The sequence below is a fragment of the Mastigoproctus giganteus genome, chromosome 1 (genome assembly GCF_048544385.1).
Source record: "Mastigoproctus giganteus isolate SK-2022 chromosome 1, ASM4854438v1, whole genome shotgun sequence".
NCBI classification, from domain to species: domain Eukaryota; kingdom Metazoa; phylum Arthropoda; class Arachnida; order Uropygi; family Thelyphonidae; genus Mastigoproctus; species Mastigoproctus giganteus.
The window spans coordinates 234,597,449-234,623,260 of NC_143575.1; the positions used below are offsets into that span (position 1 = coordinate 234,597,449).

Below are 25,812 nucleotides of genomic sequence, written 5' to 3' on the forward strand. Positions count from 1 at the left end.
TTAAATAATTGTGTGAGGAATTTTCTCATGGCATAGATTGCTTAGGATAGAAGATTGATGCTTTTAAGAAATTTAGAAATGGCTTACTCCAGAACATGGGTACCTCCCCCACTGATCTCCAGAACATGGAAGGTACTCATGTTCTGCAGATCAGCGACTCACGACGCGACTCGCCGCGTTGCGGGCGTGGCCGAAGAACGGAATGATTGTCCGGTCGAGTTCTGTGATTGGCTGATTATTGGGAATACGTAATTTACCTCATTTTGCGTTTCTGATTGTTTGATTGGATGCAAATTCGCTTCTGATTTTAGCGGGAAATGATAAATTAACATTTGCTTTGTTTGCCGTGCTGCTGTTTGTTTAGTCGTCGTCATGCTGCTCTACTGCCGTCACTTATTCTTTGTCTTTTTTTATGAAATCATGCATTAACAAATCGTGAAATCGAGGACTGTAAGGGTTTTTTTTTTTGTATTGAAATTTTTTCTTGACGATTTGATTTGTTTCGCAGTAATTGTATGAGTCCTTAGTACAGTATCAGGTTTTCTTAATATTAGCGGGGATCTGGGGAAGCAGGCCCCACAACAGCGGAGGTCACATTGGTGAGCATGAGCAATTCTCTTTGTTAATGCACGTGAAATCGTATAGTAATTTACGGGAGAGAAGTATCGGTGGTTGTGTCTGCTGTTAATTTTTGTTAATTGTTTAAAAAATTTTCATTTCTATTCACCTATTTTTTGCTCCCTATTGCCATTTCATTTTCTTCGTTTCAGCTCCGACATATTGTGATGTCACGTGACATCCCCCAGTAACGTGCAGGCGAAGAGGAGAAGGAGGGAGAGCAGTGAATGGGAGGTGCCTTCATTGGCCTATCACTGCCTTCTTCCTCTATTTCTCGCCAAAGTACTGGTTTGTACCCATATTCCGGAGTTTAACCTTATAAATTTATCACATTACGTACAAACTGCAATTATCTAGAAAGAGATAGTCAATTTCAGAATGAATTATTCATTGCATTATATCTTCGCGAGTGGTTCGGAAACATGGTGGTGACAATTCAGTCACCTTCTTTTATTCCCCCACCCAAACGTCTCCAGATTTTAACTCCATTTAAAATCTGTGGTATATGATACGCAGTTCACTAACCTCATTAAAAAATGAAAGAAAATTTTGCACGAGTCATAAAATTTGTGAAAAGAATTAAAACAATTCGTGTTAATTTAAATGGGGAAAAAACGTCAAGTATTCTAATTATTCGAATTACTGTGGTTCACTACATTTATCTTTTAGAATTATTATTCTATAGTGTTCGTTTCCTTTAAAAAATGTTTAACTGAAAGTAAAACGACAAAATGTTCTGTAGGTCTGGTAGGAAAATGAATAATTTTCATTCTTTGGTTGCATTTATATTCTCGTAATTTGAACATATCAATAAACAAATAATGATTGAATTACATATCAGGTGTTTATATGATACCGTGCATGACAAGTCCCCTAGAAAGTCATAGAACTGTATCGTATGTGTTACTAAATACTGTGAGTGGCATGTGTCATCCACAGTGGATGCTAATCCATCAACAGTAACGAATATGCTCGTAATACCCCTTGATACACGATGGACGTTCGAAACTAATGGCCCTTAGGACAAAGCATTTATTTACAAGAGTATTTCTACTCATGCATTACAGACAGACGCTGATCTGTCACTTTTTTATTTATTTATTATTTTTTTTATGTAGCTCTACGCGTTACTCTCGCGGTGGCACAATGGATAGCATCTGCTCTTTTTCTCCGTTTCCACACATACCAAATGGCTTGTGTTCAGTTTTTGTTGCCCAAACGAAGATGAAGTATATTTTAACTTTAGCTGGGATCGGAGAAACTGTTATGCTATACTTTCTTTTGTGACCACACTGATCGGTCTCGGATAACAGCTTTTGTGGGTTTTTTTTTTTAACTTCTCCAATAAACTTTAGAAAAGTATATTTCGGAATTGTACAGTGCACTGAACTGTGTCCTAACTATTGAATATCTTATGGAATCCCTTAACAACAACCTAATCTCAGGAGTATTACTCACACACTGTATACCAAAGAACTGCAGGATGTACAACAATATCCTAGAATTCGGCGTATTCCACTCATGAAAATTTATGCCAGTATTTATGCAGTAGATGTTCTGCCTGTTGTGGACTTAACAGCACGTGACTTACAATTCTGTCGAGTAGAATGACAAGTTTTCCTCGGGAGACCTGGACACTAGTCGCAAAGGTCTGGGCACTCTTGTTGCATAGCTGATCAAGTATGGAGAAGAATCATTTAGTATTCACCGATGGAAAACCTCCAGTATATTTACAGGACATCCATCTTTTTTTTAATTTTTTGTCCTCGCCTTTTCCCATTATTATATGGGGTCAGCGTTTTTTATTGTTTTGGCATGCAATTTTTACGGTCGGATGCCCTTCCTGACGCCAACCCTCGCCCTTTATCCGGGCTGGGAATATGCGGTGGTCATTCCCTGACCTGCCGTATCCTCCGTATTTGGTGGGTACGGGCTCGAACCCCGGTCTAATTAAGAAGCGTGTGCTGTGCACTACTGCTCCTGCCCACCTGGCTACGGAGGCGCCATTGCAGGACAATGCCATCTATGAATACTAAATAATAATTCCACATACTTGATAGTAAATGATACTCTCATCAACAGTCCGCAGTAGTTCTAAAAATCACTGTTATCAGCTAGGACACGATTCTCTTAACGTTCTTGATGATGGTGGGAGCGGGGGGGGGTTGAATGTTGTATTCCCTTCATAAACATTACAAATTTCCTATGAATTTCAATTATGGAAAATTTGTCCATGATTTTTCAGTCATATAAAATTAAATGAATCCCTAGATAACCAAAATCATACCATGCATTCCGATTTGTACAATTTTTCGATAAGTCGGCCGTCCTGCTATTGATGCCCTTCAATCTAAAATAAATAAATACATTTTCTGTTTATACTCCGGCACGTCAACCAAGTCAGTAGAGTTTACAATAAATCGTCAATACAAATATTTATCGTATCTAGTGGTCACGGGCTTGAACGCCGGTCCACTCAAGGAATGCGTGCTATGCACTCTCGCTCCTGACCAGTGGGCTACGTCACGCCTGTACACTTTTTCATGATTCAAATAGAAGGGAGCACTTTAATGTGAAATTACCCTCTATGAACCATAATGTGAACATTGTAATCAACATCGTTATTTTATGTTTATTATTAATTATTCAAAAACTTGCATTCAGGAAATTAAGTTTATTCGGTTCATATTTTTCTATTCTATCGTACTGCGTAATACAAACTGCTATTTCTAGCCATGTATCCATGTTCATAAAATAAGATCGAACAATTTATAAACAGATTGTTCGCTCTCAGATCGGATGGCGGCCCAAGATCTTAATATGAGCATCTTGAGGACAGATTAATTCTATTTCGACGTGAAGCTCTCGCCGAACCAGGAGAGAACTATGCTTTGTATTTTAAATTTTCATAAGGCTGCAATAAACATTAACTTATTTGCCGATATTACACCAGAATGAGGCGAGAGAGTGACCATTTAACGTAAAGAATATTGAGAACATTAAATCTAGAGTAAAAGTCTTTTACTTAGAGTAAAAATCTAAGTAAAAGTCTATACATGCACAGACCATGATTGTAAAGTCACGTTCAATGACTAAGATCAAACTCAACAGGATAAGTGCACCAAAAAGAAACAGAACCAATCGGATGGATGCTGAAGTTCTTAATGTGAATTTCTTTCAGACCTCTTAATGCTACTTCGATGTGAATCCCATGAACCCGGCCGAATTGCGAATTCATGTAAATTCAATGATCGATCAGTTCTGGTCAATTCGGCCCATGTGTTAATATCAATTAAAACATCGTGAAAAACATGCTTTGTTTGTTACTTAGGTATAAACTTGTAATTATATTAATCATAATGAAGCTACTATTTCTTTAGTTTTTTTCTTGCACCTATCAAAAAACTATTGATCAATCCCTGGAATGGACCTAAAATTAACTTTTGACGACCTTTTTTTATTATTATTTTGGATTAAATTGGGCTAAAAATTTATGAAGTGATGGGCGAAAAGTTTGTGCTGCTGTTTTACAGTATTGCTTGTTACAACGGAACGGGATAAGATTATCAAGAAATCCATTCAGGATAGCGACATGTAGAAATTCACTTCATTTATTGATCGGCCCTCGTATATAACTAAAGATGTCAGTGAAATAGTGGTATGGTGCATCAGAAAAAAAAAAAATCAGCATACCTTATATTCGCGTAAGCTTAACCAAAAGTAAAATATATCATTACTATTCGTCTGTTTCAGGTATTCGAACGCCTCTATTCTTGGTGTTCAACTTTATTGCACAGTTCAACTTTTATGACTGTTGGCATAAATGGCACTGTACACGCTACGCAAAGGTAAATTGCAGCCATTATCAACCCACTGCAGGATGGAAGCCACCTCAACAATTCAAGCTGAGGGAAAGGACTAAGTGGCTATTTCATAGATCTACAAAGGTTTTGTCCTAATTCGGAAGAATATGATGAAGAACGACTGCTGTTCTGTAGCATCCGCGGTCTAACGAAAAAGCTACTTTTTATCTCAAAATGGCGGAATTTCACTAGTCACTCGTATTAGGCGTAAACTTGGTGAAACGGCAGACCAGGTATTTGTGCGACAGTGCAGATTTTAAACCCAAAAATGCGCAACTCCGCGCCTGCACGTTACCAGAGGACAAAACTGTCCCACACCTAATCATACATATATATATTTTTTAATCTCCGTTATATACAGCCATTTAACAATAAGTAAATGTTTTCACTAAATTTACAGAAGTATTTTTAAGTCTCAACCAGAAACACAAGGAGGAAATCCGGGATGGCACCATCACGGAAATTGCAATTTTCTAAGGCCATGCAGGGTCAAGTACTTATTTCATTGAAACTCTATAAATACGCCACCTCCCGGATCTTTTATAAATGGTGCTTTCATGGATTTGGAGTGGCAGTGGCACCACTGTGCTACTCTAGATGGTAAGTCAAATTTTCTCTCACGAACATTTCGCTCTACTTAAATTAATAGACGTTGTGTCCCCAATCAAAAAAAAATAATAAAAAAGAAGAAGAAGAAAGGTGAAAATTTCATATTAAATCATGTTAAACAGTAGAAATTATATATGGCAATATAAATCAAAAGATATTGTGGAAGGGAGGATGAAAAACATATAGAAACCAAACCACTAGCTGAATTAGTTCTAAACAAGATTTGTTTTTTTTTTTTATTTTGGCCTGCTAAATATTTAACTGGTTATTCATTCTTTTAATTTACGTATTTTCAGAAATTCGGACATATGGAGTTTTCGCTCCAGTGCTAAAATGACAGTTCAGCGAAACAGCAGAAGCAGGAATTTATGAATTTATGCGAAGTAAGAAAGCAAAATATACAACACACACAAAAAAAAATAATAAATAAATAAATAATATATATATATAAGGTATAGATATGCAAAAAACAGAATAGTAACAAGAATTGTAAGGTAGTGGCATCATATAACCACGCAGCATTACAACGGAAATACATCACTGACTATCTCCCTGAGAACAGCAACCCCAAAATAACTTATACACTTGGTGGGATTGCATTAAAAACAGTAGAGGAAGAAAAGGATCTACAGTTATGATACGGGCAGATAGGAAGTTCTTTGGGTAGCGTAAACAAACGGCCAGGAAAGCCCGTGGTGTCCTGTCGATGATTTATTCTGTAGAGATAGGGAGGTTATTGTCCCACTGCATATGGCAATTGTAAGACCGCATTCGGAATACTATGCCCAAGTATGGGAGACCTCGTCTGAAAAAAGACATTGAGTTTCTTAAAAGGGTCCAAAGACGCAACTCGCATGGTGAGATCGGCAAAAGGGTGACTGCACGAGGAAAGATTATGTAGACTACAGAGCTTGGCAACCAGGAACATCAGAGGGGACCTGATTGAGGATTACACGCTCTGAGAGGGAAAAGTAAAATGAAGACTGAATTTTCACTGTTATAAAGAATTCCAGAACTACGGGCCATAAATTCAAATTACAGGGATAGGTTTAAACTAGTTTGTAGGAAAGTATCTTTTAGCCAGCAAGTTGTTGATCACTGAACAAGTTGCCTCCGCAGGTAGTTGAGGTTGACAGTTTGAAGAAATTCAAAAGATCAACCGGATAGTTACTTACATGAGGAGGGAAGCGCATAATTTGTATTTCCTTTACTTATTTACTTTATTTATATAGTGAGTTCACCAACTGTCTCTCTTCTGGAGAAGTCTGCAGGAAAGTTCGTAAAAGCTTCTTCAAACGAGTAGTACTTAGCGAACTTAGGCGGAGGGAATAGTATAAATCCACAATATGAGAGTTCTATACTTTAACTGGGTTGTCACTATTACACCACTAGGGTACCTACCCACCCACCCACCGTTCATAGGCCAAACAGCCTTGAAACGGCCGTCTGGGTGGTAGTATCCGCTGAGAATAAGTAACGATAGTCTTCTCCTATGGCGAAGCGTTACTTATTGGAGGTTTTTTTTTTTTTTTTTTTTGATTTGGTAGTTGTTGGCGCATCGGCTTCTGTGGCCATATTGCACCTCCCAAGGTTTTTGCAGTACTTTGATCCAAGCCCGAGGCGGGAATCGAACCCGCGACCTTTGGGTTGCCGGGCAGGTACTTTACCTACTCGGCTAGCCCGGTCGGCCTTATTGGAGGTAGTGCAATACCAGGCAATTCGTTGTGAAGGTATTCACAATATGAGATATGATAAAAACGATGTCATTTTACCAATCTGAAAATTCACTTATGAAAAAAACATGATGCAATTGCACTAACCTTTTCGTTAAGTGACATCTTTACATAGGTTGAGACTATAGCCCTACCAAACTCTTTCAGCCTAAATATGTACATAATGTACTATATTTATTTAGATATTTTATGAGAAAACTTGTAAATCTGGTAGATATGAGTATCTTGAAATTCATTCAAGGATTCATAAATCAAATTGCATTCCAATGAACCATTATGAAAATATGGAAACTTTTCGCAGATCTCCATATCGGAAGTTATCAACCCCAGGCTCCTAAAAGCTGCGTGGGACTGTGTCCAGAAAGTGCTGACTGTTGCGATGCGAAGGCACATTGCACGTGTGGTACCCACACCGGGCATTATGATTGTTTGTGCCAAGCAGGTTATTATGGTACCGGTCTGAAAGGTGATTGCAAAGGTAAGCATTCATTTTCGTTCTTGTTTTTATAATATTTGAAAGATCATTGCTAAAAGAACTTTAATATCTAAATACTACAATATACGCACATTCGTCATTATTAGTGTTTAGTTACAGATTAATGTATGAAAATAAACTATTTCAAAGCATCATGAAGCAAATGACTAAGCGTACATTGGCTGCCATCTTCAGTAACAATGTTGAATTTAGGAGAACGACTAAGTAATGTTCCTTACAGCGCTAATATTAATTTCACCACACTACCCATTTAACCCGCCCAAATAATAAAAAAAATTCAACTTAAAAAATAAAGACGCAGTAAAATATGAAACCTCAATAATTTATAAATTTATATGAATCAGAGGGCTTTCAATCGAGAACGGATAGCGCTTTCTCGTCTAGGCCAGATAAAATACTTCCTTGCCTATTCATTATCCGCTTTTAACTTGATTCTAAATTAATATTACTGGTATAATTAATTTTATAATTTTCATTCAATGTCAATAGGCTTAAACAATAAAAAACAAACTGTTGAATCACTTTATCTGAATACGATAAAGATACAAAACATCCACAAGATTTGAACTGGTTATAAAAGTACTTTTTCGGTATAAACTGAAAATAAACTATTAAATTATCGAGTTAGTGAAGGATTCGAGAAACATGATGCAGCATATAGTAAAACTAAAGATACAGCTCAACGTCATATAGCAGATCATGAACTATTATACGATTTAGATGTTATATCAGATCCAACATTTCAAGGATTATACGTGGATCTATAATCCTTCAATAATAGATCCTTCAAATAAGAGTTAAATTGAAGAGTGAGTAGGTGGATGGTCGATTAAACCTATAATTAAAACTAAGAAAATAGTTGAATTAGGAATTCATAAAATGTAATCTGGTGTAAATATAACAGAATACCGCAATCAAACAAAACAAAAGTTTTAAAAAATTACTTAATGGATCTATACTATGATCCTTTAACAGGTTATTCTGGTATTTCAGAATTACAAAGAAAAACAAATCTACTTAAAAAAATAATCACTTGTATTAATTCAAAAAACAATATGAATTTCGAAATCAAATCTTGTTCAGCTCCTATATAATTTTAAATTAATATATTTAAATTATTTTTCGGCTGTTGTTAATATTTATACCCGCCTCTCCAATTTTTTGTTAAAAGGGGGGACCTGCGCTCAACACTTAGCAGATTCAAATCACAATTAAATAACTTGATTATTTCAGGTTCACCAAAAGCAACCATTTGGAGATTGGTATTGGTTTCTTTTTGAAATTCTGCTTACTGTCCCCCACACCCCAGCTTCAAAATATTCACAACTTCCTTTTATGAATATAAAAAATATTGGAATCAAATTTCATGACTTACCACAAGTTGCAAATGTATTCCACTGGTAGCTTCTCAATACCCCGAATCCGTTTTCTGAACCCTATAGAAACAAAACGTTTTAAAATTGTCTTCTACTGATGTCACTTATGATGGATAGACACGCCAAATCTCTTTTACAAAACATTGAATTGAATTAAATTAAATTATAAGGTTTTTTTTTTTTTTTTAGTTTTTGTTCCCCCGTGATTCTTTTCGGAGAAGAGAAGCTAAAATTCAGCTACAGAAACATCGCATGCGAGATTTTTGTTGGTACACTGAGTCGTACACTACCACAGTTTAGTCCTGGCTAGAACTGAAACAGACGAACTTTTCACAAATACTTTTTCCCTTAATGGTAGAAGAAAGTTATTTCGTTTGTAATGCTTTTAAAAAAAAAAAAAAAAAATCTCAAAAAGATCTATACATATTGTCACTATACTGAAAGTTGTATGATAACATGAATGAACTCCATTATATGAAGTCCATGTAACTAACAAATCTTTGAACTTTACTGGTAAACGTAAAGCTGACTTTAGAGCAATTGTCCTCAAGAGTATTTTTCTGGTGGCCGCAAAAATGGCCACGAGATTTGGCTGGTGAACGCACAATTCCTTTTTTATTAAGACACTTATTTTACCGATAATGATAGTTAGTTGGAATTTATATGCATATAGCATAGAAATAATAATAAAATTCCTAAAGTGATTGTAAAAACTGTAACTAATAATAATAATTATGAAATTTAAGATAAGATTCTATCCTGAAGTCAGCTGAAAAACGTATATATTTTTGAGTTTTGTAGAACAATATCATGTAAAACTGTTCTGCATTAAAAAAAAAATTATTCAACATTTAAAAAAATTTAATATTGAAATTTAATAAATAAAAAAATTTGATATTTATGAAAATTGTCTGGTGGCCGCACAAAAATGTCTTGGTGGCCACCGTAGTCGCACTAGAGAACCACTGCTCTAGAGTGGTTCTCAAGTATATGTGATGGTTCTCATCACATATACGAGGTGATACCGAAAAGTTATGAGAATGATCACATAACTGCTGATTTTTTTTTTTTTTTTATTATTTCTAAATAAAAATTTTGCGTAAATTTTGTTTGAAGCTAGGTAAAATAGATTCGGAAACATATGAATTGTTAAAACCAAACCTTGGAGAATATGATTTATCGAAAGTACAAACATTCAGGATATTTTCACGATAGCAAGGAACTCGCACCTCACTGTCTCCTAGAATTTTTAGCCGTGGACAAAATGCATGTGGTTCCCCATTCTCCTACTCTCAGTGACTTGTTTCCAAAGATGAAATTAAAGCTCAAAGGGGAGATATTCTGGTGAGCTAACTAAAATCACGGGAGATACTTGACAGTATTAGGAAAATCAGAAATTGGTCTAGGGCGAAAGTTTCATGGCTCTCTCTCTCTCTCTCTCTCTCTCTCTCTCTCTCTCTCTCTCTCTCTCTCTCTCTCCCACCGGAAAATCAGGCTTTCCATCCTCCAAAATAGGCAAACCTAGATTATACGGAATTTACAAAAACGCAACATAACGCCTAGCGGCCTTGGCGCAAATCCAAAGGCAATCATAACCCTAACTAAATAAATCGGTCAACTACTGAGTGCCGGGCACTTAGGATGAAGGGTCCGTAGACACGAATGGTCGTTAGTGTAGTATCTCAAATAGAGAGCATTATGGTAACTGAAAAAAAGTTTTTTAGTACCCCGGCTTGGCCTAAAACTGAGGAACTAACGAAAACGTTGTCTATTTGAGTCTTTCCAGTTGTTGTGAATGACAAGGGTTGGAGAAGCGACTCCGACTTCTTCCTGGAGAAGCGATTAAAGTCTTGGGGGAGAAGCGACTGGCAAGTGAGGGTCGTGCAAGACTCCACGCAGGCTCCTCCTCATCACCGCCGCCTCAACACTGGCTCTCTGAGTACTTCCTTGACGGGAAAACTCCAGCTTTGAAAATTGTTAAAAAATACTTCTCGTCGCAAAATTTATAATTGACCTTTATAGAATTATTAACTAACAGTTTAGCAACATTTTTGTCACCAAAAGGAGAGTTACTTAGTACAAAGAAGCGCTATCGAAGTGCAATAAAAAAAAATTGTTTTTTTTTAATTTTAACACAAAAAGTAAATGATAGATTTCAATCGGAATACTTTTCCCTTGATAAACACCGAATAGCGCATAGTTAATGTGATTTTTAAATTTTTAGCTCTATTAGCGACGGAAATAGAGGACAGGGACACGAAAATTACTCACATTTTCCTGTCTAGTGCCGCCATTTTTAATTTTAAAAATATTTTAAAATTATATTAAATATAATAATCTATACGTTTTCGACAACATTTTACCCCCCCCCCCCCCATTTTTCAGACAAATTTTTTTCAACAACGATCAATATGGCGTAATGTAGGCCCACATGATGTACAAACCAATGCAAAATTTCAAGTCAATAGGTTGAGTGGTTCCAGAGATATAATGCTGTGATGGACGGACAGACAGACAGACAACCGAGTGACATTATAAGGGTCCTTCGTTAGATTACGGACCCTAAAAAGTAGATAACTGGTATATCCAATTATAGTAAAATCGCTGGGCTCGGTTTCACGTCTCCTCCCCATCTTGGTGTATTCCAAAGTGGGGGGGGGAAGATATGAAGTGTACTCTTTGATGGGAACTTGATGGAAAATTAGGAAAGTGGAGCGAATATTTGTTTTAAATACGTACTCATTAACTTTTGGGCAGCAGCACCTCGTACATGAGAAAGAGCAACTACACATGAAGAGCTTGCTTTGAGTTAATGGTTAACATAAGTATAATTTTTATTCTCTAGAAACTAATTATAGGAATTGATCGGCTTCTGTCGTCTTCTTTTTTATAAAATTCGTCAAAATGTGCCTTTTAGTTATTTAGTGTAATCCAATATGCGAGTAAAATTATGTTTTCTTTGACTTAGGTAAGGCGTGTTTTCTGCATCTCTTTTCAACTGAATGTCGTTAGCTTCTAATTGGCGGTTTTATCTCCCAGACTGTTTCTTCAGAGAAAATCTAATAAATGTCCACTGTGTGGGTCTTTTCCAGTCGATAAGATTCTAAAAGTAGATAATTCGTTAAAATTACAGATGCAGAGTGAAAGAGAATTCAGAGCCGTCATACGGCCGCCAGTTCTTCCTGGAATTTCTGTTCGTTCTGCGTTGCAAACCAAGGAGGGCGCCGTCTCCGTCACTACTTCCTTGCGTGAATCAAATTCATGTTCAGTTGAAAGGCCATGATTTAAACATTGGGAACTGAAATTTATATACTGTACTGTGTAAATCGAGTCAGATTCCATCGTACATTTTTCTCTAAAATTATTGCGTATACATTTTTATTCCTGACCGTAAAGAGGATTGCGTAAATATTGTACAAAATTCCAAATTGTCGAACCGTACAGACCAGACAATTAGACTTTAACTGGAGTACGCAAAAAAAAAAAAAAAAAAAAAAAGCTTTAATTGGAATGTAAAAAATATGAAATATAGTTTTATATGTTCCATATATGTAATTTAATTATTTCTACATCATTTTAATAACTTTGCACAACACCTGTCACTTGAAGACAAGAACAGTTTCAAAGTAACGAATAGGCTGTCTGTACAAGACTGTTTAACTTGTACGGTTCAAATCACTATGACATTTTAAAAATTCCCTGTAGCTTCAGACGTGGGAGTAAAATGGGAATTTCATTCAGTGAAAACTTTGATCCTTTTTATGGCAAATGGCGTCGTGAAGAAAAGCTAAAAAGTTTATATGTTGTTCCTTTTATCATCTATCGTAGAATCTTTTATCGAAATAAAAAAAAGGGAGTATTAAAACATCATAAATAAGCACATCGTTCACTTTTTTTGAGCGTCTACCGCAGCATTTCCTAAACCGAAATAAAAATAAATAAACAAAACGTCAAGATAAGCTACCTGTATCACTTAGCAGTTATTGTCATAGAAGTTCAAGTATTGTGAAACAGTCAAAAGATGCCTAACCATATAAGGCGACCTGGGCAGTTGTCTAAACGCAAAGTTCCAGGGAAAGCGGCAGTTAATATACAAGCAGATGAAGACTAAAATAAAATTTAAAAAAAATGGCTAAAGCTACTCAGACCACGGAATTTACTATACATATAAGTTAATGCAATGCATCTGGCCTCCGCAGCCGAGTGGTCAGGAGCGGGAGTGCAGTAGCACACGCTTTTTGAGTAGACCGGGGTTCAAACCCCTGACTGCTGAATACGGTCGATCTGCCAACCCGCACTGGACCAGCGTGGCAGATTATGGTCCATTTCCCTCAGCATGAATTGTTGAGGAGGCTTCCATCCTGCAGTGGGTTGATAATGGCTGCCCTTTACCTTTTATCAGTTCTGCACGTAGGAATTCACCGAAGTTAGTGAAACGGCCTTTTTTCCTTTACATCTCCTATTGGGGCTCACATCTGGTGAGTATGGGCTTGGCACACCCAGGGTCCTCAGCTAGATATAATCATTCTTCTCTTTTTTGGTGATTCCCTTTTGACACTCTCTCTCTCTCTCAGGGTAACTCGGGATTTTTTTTTTTTTTTTTTTTTGGCTGGTGCAGCATAAGCCTCAGGCTTCTTTGCACCATATAGCTAATATTAATAACAAAATATTGTGAAAACCTTCACAACGAGTTGCCTGTCGTTGTACTACTTCGAATAAGCAACGCTTTCCTATTAGAGAAGACTATTGTTACGTATTCTCAGTGGATACCACCACCCAGACAGCCGTTTCAGAGCTATTTGGCCTTTCATCGGTTGGTGGGTAGGTACCAGGTGGTATAAAGACTAACATAACTGGATTGTCTGTAGTTATACTACCAGATACCTACCCACCCACTGATGAAGGGCCAAATAGCCCTGAAACGGCCGTCTGGATGGTATCCACTGAAAATAAGTAGCTTTCTCTAATAGTTACTTATTCGAAGCAGTACAATGACAGACAACTCGTTGTGAAAGCGTTCACAATATAAGATATAAAGAAAACGATACCATTTCACCAAATTAGTGCAATGCATCAGTTCTGTATTTACTACATACAGAACTGATGCATTGCACTAATTTGTATTACAAGTAAATGGATTAGACGGTCGCCCAGGAAAAAATCAAATTAAAACTTAAGATGAAAAAATACAAATAAAATAAAGATGGCAATAATTCAATTCCGTACGCATACGGAGGGATTATAACTTAATTCATTTGTCTACATTTCTGAAAATGTAGACAAATGAACAAATGTATTAATATCTGAAATCTTTTACACTAGTGTGCAAAAAAAAAAAAAAAAAAACTTGAGGACCAACACTATTTCTAAAGGTTACAACCACAAAATCAAACGAAACAGCCTGTGGCGATTTCCATAACTGTGGCCGTTCAGTAGAAAGCTGTGCACATGAAAGAATTTGAATCGTGATGAGACGGCGCACATAAACAGATAAATTCAGCAGTTACGTGCAAATTACCGGATGGTGAGCACGATTGTTACAGACGTTCCATTTGTTTCATACAGTACTACAGACAACGAAATGGCCAGTAGACTACATCTGGATGACTTTACCAGGGGTCGAATAATTGGGAAGCTCGAGGAAGGTCGAAGTGCGAGGAGTGGGCTGCAGAGTTCGATATCGCCCATACCGTCAACTCACGTGAGTGGTTAGCTTTCAGAACGACAGGTACAGCTGTTCGAAGGAGCAGTGGTGGTCGTCCATGAAAAACAACGCCCAATGATGACCGCGCAATATACTTCTTCTTCTGCAAGAGGGACCGACACCAGACAGTGAGATCCATTGCAAACCACAGGAGCACAGGACGCAGGATATCGCGATTTACTGTGGCCAGGCGACTCCACAAAGGTGGACTGTTTGCCTGACGGCCAGTACGCTGTGTCCCTTTAACACCTGCCCATCGTAGACACCGTTTATAATGGTGCATCGAACACAAGGACTGGACAGCAGTGCAATGGGGTAAGGTATTCTTTACTGATGAGAGTAGATTCAGTCTCAGCAGCGATTCTGCACGTCAGCTAATCTGGCGAGAGGTTGGGACACGGTATCACCCCATAAACATCACTGAAAGGGATCGAGGTGTTCTCGTCTGGGGAGGCGTTATCTTGGATGGACGTACACAACTCCAGATACTGGAAGGCGGTACTGTAACCGGTGCACGCTACTGTACTGACGTAATCCTTCCCCATGTGCGTCTGTTCCGAGGTGCCATTGGCCCCGAGTTCGTGTTTATGGATAATAACGCCACACTCCATCGCACTGCAGCTGTTGATATGATTTTGGAAAGTGAGGGCATTGTTCGTATGGATTGGCCTGCCCCTTTCTTCCGGTCTAAATCCCATCAAACACATATGCCTAGCGGCACGTCCACGCCCACCAGAAAATGTTCACCAGTTGAAGATGGCGCTGACAGAGGAATGGACGATGTTACCGCAAGTACTTATCAACATTGTTCTAAGTATGGACAGGCGGCGCAAAGCCTGCATCGACAACACCCGGCTAGCCTCCACGTGGCGAGGTATGGGCAACGTCTGGTCCCATTAGGGGCCTGGCGGCCAATAAGCCGGATAAACAATGGGCACAACATATAACACTACTCATGACCCACACACTTCTAAATCTCTGGCTTTGACAGGGTACTGTCACCGATACATAGAACATTCGCGGAGATGGGAGAAATCCCAGGAGCCGCTAGACCCTCAATACCTCATACCTCATTAGGGGTGGCTATATCTCCTACTGAGAACCACCTATTCCCATTGTTCCATCTTTGGCAGTGATGCATCTGTGTCATGACAGCCAGTGCTATGTTGTCATTTTTGAACAAAGTCCCTCTGTACTGTTTTGTTTCCGTTGTTGTGTCAGTGTTGTTTCCTTCACCATTTCTGTACCTCACGAGGTTCCTTTGGTATGCTTTTCCCATATCCAGGCTACTCCTATGAGAAGCTACAGGTGAAAACCTGACTGGTCCTTAAGTCCTTAACCACCTCTTCCCATTGTTCCATCTTTGGCAGTGATGCATCTGTATCATGACAGCCAGTGCTATGTTGTCATTTTTGAACAAAGTCCCTCTGTACTGTTTTGTTTCCGTTGTTGTGTCGGTGTTGTTTCCTTCACCATTTCTGTACCTCACGAGGTTCCTTTGGTATGCTTTTCCCATATCCAGGCTACTCCTATGAGAAGCTACAGGTGAAAACCTGACTGGTCCTTAAGTTTTGCACACCAGTGTATTTACTGCAAAGATAAATAACATTTTACCGAAATTCTTTTTTAATTTGCAAGATGGGGCCAGGGTGGCCCATTCTGCAATTCTGATAAGCAATAACTCAGTCGCAATGATTTAACTGCTCAAAGAATGTTTCCCAGTTTACAAGAAACAAGTGCTTTGGAGTCTGGGGAGGGACACCAATTCCACACTTCAGCTATGATGATGATTCCACGGTTCGTCTAGGGTGCCGGCAGTTAGTCTAGGATAAAATAGGGATTTTAGGCTGCCATATCAGCAGTCCAAAATCTGCGTTGCAGATTTGGACTGCTGATGTGGAAAAACAATTGTTCACAAGATGAGAGGTTTCCAAAACCCGTACGCTGCTGTGAATTCCGTGTTTATTCAGCTCTCAATACAGCCCTAATCGATACAATCACTTCGGAGCCTCTGTTAAATTCTGTGGTCAGAACATCTGCTGTAGCTTGCCTATTTGTAGTGGCAATTCACGTAAGATGTCGACAGTTTCCGCCATCACGCTTTGTCTTTCCAGAGTTGTATTTACGGTGCACAATTTCTCTGCTCGTTTCTATTTGAGGAATAACTTACAGTTACCGTCATTGATCCACTGGTTAAATTCGCTGCATGCAGCCTGTAGAGTCCTACAAATTAGGTTCTTTCGGAAGGCACTGATGTCATCTGTTCCACCCATGCTGCTTACTGTGAATGGATTTGCTACTGTATGAATGCTTACATACATACATTCTCTGAGTGCCATTTTGCTGTGAAATTCATTTCCTATATTATTTCCATGACAAAGATAACGTGAGGCCCATTTTTGGGCAGACATCCCCGATATTTTAAACAAGATATTTTCTACACCAGGTATTTATAAATACTAGCTATTATTTAAACAATACTCTAGCATGTAAAATGAACAGAAATTGTGTTTTCAGCATGCCCGGCCGGCACATACCGCCCAACCAATGGACCTGGCGATATATCATCATGCCTTGCCTGCCCTGATCCAAACCAGGTGTCAGAACCAGGAAGTACCAGTCCTGACCAGTGTCACTGCAAGAAAGGGTACCGGAAAATGGGAAAAAAGTGTGTAGGTAAGAGCATTCTGATACATGAATGAATATTACATTTATAGTTTATTTCTGTAAAAACTTTAGTATAAGATAAAAGTATCGTTATAAAGAATTTGTACATTAGTTCTAATGATACTAAATATCAAATGGAAATGAATTTCACATGAAATTCATGTAAAAAAAAAAAAAAAGTTTTTTTTTTTTTTTTTTGGTAGTTGTTGGCGCATCGGCTTCTGTGGCCATATTGCACCTCCCAAGGTTTTTGCAGTGCTTTGATCCAAGCCCGAGGCGAGAATCGAACCCGCGACCTTTGGGTTGCCGGGCAGGTACTTTACCCACTCGGCTAAAAAAAAAAAAGTGTTATTCGGTATATCTGAAAAGATATTTGATATCACATCAACATAACATGATTATTTCTGTAAATTTTATTTGTTTCTATTTTATTCTTTCACTCCGGTTTCCTTAATTAAATTAAACTTGCCGTGAAGGCTGAGAAATTAACTATCATATTATGCTATTATTTTTTAAAATTATTCAAAAAATTAAAGCTTTAAAATTAAGCGGGCTACTAATCTAATAATATTTTTGCATATAGAATGCCACTGAAACCATTTTTATGTGGAAAGTGGACTTGTTCTTTAGAAAAAGTCCACTTTTTTTCCCAAATGAGAATGAACTTGTTGTCCTACCTCCGGTTTATTTCATCATAGAAATTAATCGACCTTAGAACACACGCACTTTATAAACTGATGCAACATGGCTTTAGTTACCCTGGAACTAATTGAAAACGAAGTCTAGCAACAAATTAAGTACTCGGTCGACTTCCTTCCCAGGACCACATCAGAGGACATTAGAACCTGTTCCCGGGAACCTATTCATCACTGCCATGGATCCATCACCCCAGTGTTCAAACATTTCTGGAGTCATAATGCTTTTTTTGTGTGTTTATTATGTTGTATAATTTCTTTTATGTAAACCCCTGGCTTGTAGCCGTGAAGGAAGTTGTATACAGCAATATGCCTTCTGTATATAATAAAGAGTTCTTCTTCAAATAAACAAACATATAATAATGTGGTTGTGTCTTGCAGTTCTTAACTGTACCTCTTGGCTCTCAGGTGTCACATGCTGTAAATATCTAGACTAGTATTTTGAAATCGGTGGTCCTCGGAATGTTCACCAAAAATTAGCACTAATCTACATTTCGATATTTTGATGCCCCTTAAAATAAAAACAATTAAAATTACACTTTAAAATAAAATATAGTTGAATACTAGAAACAAGTTATTGCAATATAATTAATTTGAATTATTTTGTTTCTAATCATGAAGACAAAGGCTTTTTTTGTACTGAAAGTGAATGAATGATTTTTTATTTCATTGTCAAAATCATAAAAATATTCTCTTATTTATTATTTATTTATCTATTGTCCTAGAAGGTTACTGTCAATCTCTGGAAATCCCGCCATACATTATCATACAGGTTAAAATTTTGAATATCGTACAGAAAATGTAAAGAATGAGGTACACTATCTCTCTCTCTGCAGGAAATTTTCAATAAAAACTTCCACGATCCACCTTATAACGCACTCTTACCGTATGCGCCCAATTATCTGACGATTAGGTGATTCAGGTGGATAAAAAAATAAATAAAATTTCTGGTACTGCACATGTGTAACCAAAAGCATATCCTTTTGATTTAATTAGGGCTTGCACGAGTTGCAAATGTATGTATATTGGGTTTTATAAGGCAGGTTTTTCTGTTTGTAGGATTTATAAAGGGAAAAATCCCATCATCGTCTTCCAAGATCGACTAACTCAAGCCCCTAAGAGGTAAGAAGTTTCTCGTGAAACTAATTAACATTTTTAAAAGGGGTGGCAAGATGACAGAAATCTTCCGGACATTATAATATAAAACAGCAGTTTAAATGGGCCACACATATGTGCAGAATCCAGAGAATTAGGTAAAATAACGTGCAAACATCATACAGATACAAAGTTTATATAGATTTGTCATTCATCAATCCAGAATATCATATTTGGTTTTCCGCCAATTTCTTACCATTCCAAGTGTTCCGTTACTACATTACTGAAAAAACACTAGATCACTTGAGAAATGCTAGATGTAGACTCTTTTTTGTTGTTGTCTAGACAACTTTTTGTTATAGCATTTGTTAAAAACAGAGCGAAATGAATTATTATTCTTATTACGCACTTTCCAGGAGAAAAATTTCTTATGGGAGATATTTTGCTTTGCGTACCCATTGTTTTAACTCATTGCTGTAAACTTTGACTTCGAGCTAAACACACAGTGTACAGTACTCCCAAAATGCTGAACATTTTCTGCAGGAGGTTTATGTGACGTTGACAGATCTCATAACTGCACTGTAGATTTTGATTCTTCGCCTACTTTATACAAATAACTTAGATGAGTCTATTCACAAAGCTGCAGTTCTCTGCAATTGACGATTCCAAATTATAATTGCATACTCGAATAACTTGGGTTTCATTTAACTTTTAGAGCAATTAAAATATTTAATTCCATGCGATAAACAGATGAAATTATATTTTATTAGTACTAGGTATAATTACTAAAATTGACAACGGATCCTCTTTGGGCTCCATTTATCAATATTTTGCTGCAGCGCAGAACAAATTTCGTTCGTGTGTTTGGGAAAGTTTTTTATTCTTACTATTAACATTTGGTAAATGGGCATATATCCAATTGGTCTCATAATTTAATTGTGTATATTGACAAAAATCGGATTTTTGTCTTTTCTGAGTGCAAGTTGAGATTTTTGTCAAAATCTCAACTTGCACTTTTAGTTTTTCACTTCTGAAATTTTTCCCATCATTATTTTATACCATAGTATGGGCGGATTTTATTTTATTTCCTTAAAATTATCATCACTGTTATAAAACTCTAAATTTACCAATAGAGAAATACCGTCTCGGTTAAAATTTTCAATACATATCCCCATTTGGGCGGTCTCAGCAAGAATTGTGAACATATATTGGATTTTTAATTACAGTGTTATTTCAGTTTTTAAAATTTATACAGTATTATCCTTTTTTCCCTTTCTACTTTCTTTTGGACTTGATAAAGGAGACCATAAAGGATCCGAAACGTTATCCAATTTAAAGCAAGATTTCCTGATTACGTAGAACTTATTTCGTATTTATTACACTTGGGAACTAATTTGATATGTTTATAGCATGGAGTTAAGTGTATTTATTGCTAAAGTTAATTGTCTATCCATGCAGTGCGTTTCACAAAAGATTTACAGTATATAACTTAAGTTTCTCTTTTACTTTTAAGTCGTTTATGTCTTGTACCTTAAACTATCTCAATTATGTATTAAAGTTACTTCTTTTATCTCTTTAGTAATGGAATGTCTTGCCCTGATGCCTCCAAAGTACGGCTACTTCGTTAACGATCTCTGCAGTAACGTGTTCAATGCTGCATGTGGTATGCGCTGTGATCCAGGTTACAAACTTCAAGGCAGTAGTATCCGCCTGTGTTCAGAAGATGGAAACTGGACAGGAGAAGATGCAGTGTGTGAATGTAAGTCCATTATCTTGTTCTTGCATTATATCAGCTTTAAAACAAAGGCACAATTAAACTAACGAGTTTGGATATTTTAATATTATGCCTTTTATGATTGGCATCGAGATAGTTTGCGTTCAGTTTAAATTGTATTTTATTGTGTTCGGTTCTAGTGTATTTAATTGAGTTCTATTTTATATAGTGAAAACTTGTCCACCTCTCGGCGCACCTCGACACGGGTCTGTCCTGTGCACAACTAAAACATTTGCTTTTGAAACAGAATGTCACTTTACCTGTGAACCAGGCTACACCCTAGTGGGCTCCAAAAAGAGAACTTGTCTAGCTATTGCCCTATGGGATGGGCTGCCTGCCCTCTGCCGACGTAAGTGACGTTTTCTTACACGTTTGTATCTTATAATAGATATCACTATTTCGATAAAATCAGGGACAATAATACTTTTAGTATTTTTCGGTTTTTTTTAACATTTCTCAATGCACCTTGTGTGACTGTTCACATTTTTTTTTCACTCCGTAGCTACTGTTTACTTGCTCCTAATTGCTTAAATTGTAATTACAGCTATCTTCTGTCCGCCGTTGCCAGCCATTCTTCATGCAACAGTATCGCCATCTAAGTGCACTCAAGGGAAATCCAGTTATGGAGATATATGTAAATTCGACTGTGGACAGGGATTCATGTTAACCGGTCAAACCAGCAGACAGTGTGTTGATCCAGGAATCTGGAGTGGGGATGGCGAAGCGATAGAATGTATTGGTAAGTAGAAACACTGTGCCGGTACAGGTATAACTTATATAAAAATTCAAGCATGTGATAGTACTAACAAAGATGCTTCAAATCTGTTAATTTAATTTTCCAAATACTGAATAATTATTCTTCCCTTTGATTTCCATTAATATTAAGATAGGGTTTGGGGAGATCCAGAGTTCCTTCCCCATAGATTCTTAGATTATTTGTTTGAACATCCTTCTGGACACTATATGCACTACCCTGGCATGAATACTTTCTACTAAGATTTCCCCCGCCGCTCGCAGCAATTCCTAGATGCGTTACCGAACAATACTATAACCAGTTTTCTTATTTAAGTCTGCTAATATACTTAAAGAATACTTTTAGTCTATTCTTAGTTATCACTTTGTCTATTTGCAGACATTATGCCACCGGTTATCCATTGTCCTGAAGATGTAGTGGTGGATGCAGAAGATGGTGAGGCAAGCGCTCTAGTTAACTGGGAAGTTCCCTCTGCTTCAGACAACAGTGAAGAACCGTTGGTAATATCAGTGTTTCCTGCTATCGTACCACCTCGTACATTTGATATAGGGGTTGTAGTGATCACCTATGTAGCAGAAGACAAAAGCCGAAATCGAGCTGAATGCAACTTCACAGTGACTGTTAGAGGTCGGTCTTTGTTAATGTTCTTCTATCATTGTTCAGTATCATTAGTGGTGAGATAACTCAGTCATTAAATATTAGAGATGTATTTTCTGAAAGAGGCAATTGATTCATAATTAATTTACTGAATCGCCCCTTTTCAACCACTGTTACGTTTTAACACTGCTACCATACATTTCCAAAAATGTAATGATCAGGGATACTGGTAATTATATAATGAAGGAAATAAACTTCGGTATCCCCTGGGGGATGGAAGTAGAAATATGTTACTGTATGTAAAATTTTAAAATATATAAACTTAATGTTCAACTATATTTGTTAGGTCAACAAGTAAATCTGAACTCGATGTACTTAAATTTTAAACTCGTGCAATTGAAAGCTGTTGATTTGCGAATACTGTACAGTAGACTGTCGAAATAGCGGCACCCCAAATAACGGCACACTCTAAATAACAGCACATTGAGATTGGATGTATACGTATACACACAGCACAGATGTCTTGCAGTATCGAAAAAAAGAAAACGGCAAGTCACGTGATTACTGTATTTGTTTACGTTCGCCATTTTCAAAGTGAATTCTGTACTGACATCACGGATTATACAACAGTTTTACATTTATTTTAAATTAAAAACCCCTCACTATGGCTCCTAAAGTTAATAAACTTCACACAGAGGAGAAAAGAAGAACAACTTTAAAACTTAGTTACAAATTTTATATAATCCATACTATTACATTAGGGTCACCCGGCATGTTAATTCATACACTCACGTGTATTGAGTCTGTAAATTGCGTGTGTTCTCTGCTCGATTTGCCTCTTTTGCTAGACGAAAAACCTAGTTTCTGGGGGGAAACCTTGCTATTTATGCCTGAGACCCACTAACTCAGCCAAGAATTGAAAAAAAAAAAAAAAAACGTATTCCTCGCGTCATCGACGGGATTCAAACATGGGCCTTTTCCACCCAGTGAGTGGAGGATACCGCCGTGCTACCCGTGCAGAATGAACTTGACATAATAAAGAAAACAGAACGAGGCGTAACCAGAAGTGTATTAATGGCAGAATAATATTAGATCGTCAACATGTTTATTTTTTTATGTTGTGCAGTTAAAATTGCATTCTTAATCTCTCTATTTCTTATTTGGCCTCATTATTTCTACATTAAATACATTAAAGATAAAACTTTATAGATAACGTTAAAATCGAAATAAAGGCACCTTGAATCCCCGAAGCTGCCGTTATTCTGAAAGACTTTCAGAATAACAGAAGTCTACTGTACTTAATAATTTTATTAAGTACAGTAGACTTCCAGAATAACGTACTTAGAACAATTTGAATTAACAATGATTAATTAAAATAATTCTATATCATTCATATCAGGTTACATTTCTGATTTAGAAGTTAAAACCTTGAAAGCCAATGAATGTATTCAAATTTCACTTATTTAATATTCAGAGAAAACTTAAATAAGAATTAGATTTTATTTTCATTTAGGTTATATTTAACAAAATATACGAAATTAAAATTTATAAGGTTTTCAGTACGCTCATTTAAGATGAAGGAAGTAGTACCCTGACCTACACTTACTAGTTATGAGATAATTTTTGAATAAATCTTAATTTAATTATTAATCGCCAGTCATGAAATAGAATAAGTTAACGTCTGTGAAAATCAGAGAAATAAATGGGATAAAATCTTCTATGGAAACCTGTAGCCCCTTCTAAACTAGAGCTTTTCAAATATGTTTTAGCCGCAGAATCTCTTCGCAAATCTAAATCTTATGCGGAACCATCATATCTTTAAAAACAGTAACAATTAACAATAAATTAAAAATAGTAATACACGAGTACAAGTTAAATAAAAAATCAATTATAACACTTAACAGAACATTTTCAGAACCTCTGAGATAGTAATAGTAATCGTGGCATGTGATGCAAGAAAGCAAGAGTATGAGCTTATATAGCATCAGCCAAAAAAAAAAAAAAAGAAGAAAAAAACATTCACACAACCATTCCCTCTAAATGTTTGTCCATTTCCTCCTTGAATTAATTTAACCTATCAACTTCCACAACGACAGATGGAAGCTTGTTCCAGCAATTAAACACTCGCTGGCTAAAGGCAAATTTCCGCACATCTATTCTACAACTGTCTTTCCTCAATTTGAATTATACCCCCTTAGGTTCGCAATCTGAGCAAGTGGAAGAATCCCATCAGAATTCAGCGTGCTCAACCCATTCAAGGCCTTATACACCTCAATCAGATCACCTCGCAGGTGCCTAGTCTCCAGCCGCTGCAATTTGCGGAACTTAAGCCTCTCTTGGTAAGAGGATCCCTTCATTCCCCTCACCAATCTTGTTGCCCTTTTCTGTACACGCTCAAGCAAATCTACATCCTTCCTAAAATGAGGCCTCCAGACCTGTACGCAGTACTCAAGGCGTGGCCTGACCATTGCCTTATACAGAGGGATAACCACCTCCTTTTCCCTGCTAGCAAAATTCCTGTATATCATTGACAAAACCTCATGAATTGCTTTTGCAGCCTGCCTGCATTGCTCAGAAAACTTCATATCTGACTTCACAATTACTCCCAGGTCTTTTTCATTTTCTACCACTATCAGTGTAGTCCCACACAGCCCCACACGTTACTCTGGGGTTACTTCTACCCATATGCAGTACTTTGAATTTGTCAAGGTTAAACTTCAGTTGCCACTTCTTAGCCCATCTGCCCAAATTATCTAGATCCTGTTGGAGTAGCACACTGCCATTAGTGTCGTTAACAACCCTGCCAATCTTTGTATCATCTGCAAACTTCGACACTAAGCCTGATATACCTTCATCAATATCATTTATAAATATACAAAACAACAGAGGACCGAACACCGAACCCTGTGGGACTCCACTAATAACATTAGTCCACGAAGAGCAGCACCCATTAATTACCACCCTCTGTCTTCTCCCACTCAATCATCCTTTTATCCATTGTAGCAACTTACCCTCAATACCATTCTGCTCCAATTTGTACAATAGTCTTCCATGCGCAACAGTGTCAAAAGCTTTCCTGAAATCCAAATATATGATATCAAAATAATTTTTTCCATCCAGTTCCTTTTTAACCACATCATATGTGGTTACAAAGGAACAAAGGTTACAAAGGTGGAATGAGGAGGTTTTGGTGAAAGAAAAAAAAAGCCTATAACAAATGGTTAATGAATAAAAATCAGGAAAATAGAGAAGAATACAAAAGGCAATGGAGCAGTTAAAACGGATGACCTGCTGAGGAGAACCACAGACCTAATACAAACCATTAGCGATCGAACAATCAAAAGAAAAAACCCAAGACCTGGTGTTCCTTGGTGGAACTCAGAAATAGCCGTGCTTCGACGCCAGATGCAAAAAGCTAGGAAATATTTCCAGAAAGCCCGTAGGACTTGGCCCGCACATGAAGTGGAGGTTTTAAGACAGCGCTATCGAGAAGCCAGAAATCACTATACGGACACGATACAGAAAAGCAAGAAATTCCTGGGATTGTCTAGTATCCACGACAGGAAGTACTGACCCCTGGAGTGTAGTTTACAAGGTGACTACAAACAAACTGCCCAGCATGGAGGTGATCAGCACCACCAGGACCTCGCAAGAAGACTATACAACCACTTGGGAGCAATCGATAGGTAATATACTCTACACAATTTTCAAGGAACCCGCGACCCTAACTCTGCAAGAACAACATAAAATCTGCGAAGAAAATGAAAAATATATCACCCCTGCGCTCGAGCCCTCCTTCACCCATGAGGAACTCGGTGCGGCTGTTACCAG

General features: G+C 37.3%; 1 protein-coding gene across 1 annotated transcript in view; it reads left to right on the forward strand.

Moving 5' to 3' along the window:
* Window positions 1–25,812, forward strand: part of LOC150091651 (sushi, von Willebrand factor type A, EGF and pentraxin domain-containing protein 1-like) — a 183,168-nt gene that overhangs the window by 26,981 nt on the left and 130,375 nt on the right. The window contains exons 3-8 of the mRNA XM_090376268.1: window positions 7,125–7,301; window positions 16,917–17,075; window positions 20,436–20,615; window positions 20,800–20,979; window positions 21,175–21,369; window positions 21,763–22,011. Coding sequence (XP_090232394.1) covers window positions 7,125–7,301; window positions 16,917–17,075; window positions 20,436–20,615; window positions 20,800–20,979; window positions 21,175–21,369; window positions 21,763–22,011 — 1,140 coding nt within the window. The remainder of the gene's footprint in view (window positions 1–7,124; window positions 7,302–16,916; window positions 17,076–20,435; window positions 20,616–20,799; window positions 20,980–21,174; window positions 21,370–21,762; window positions 22,012–25,812) is intronic.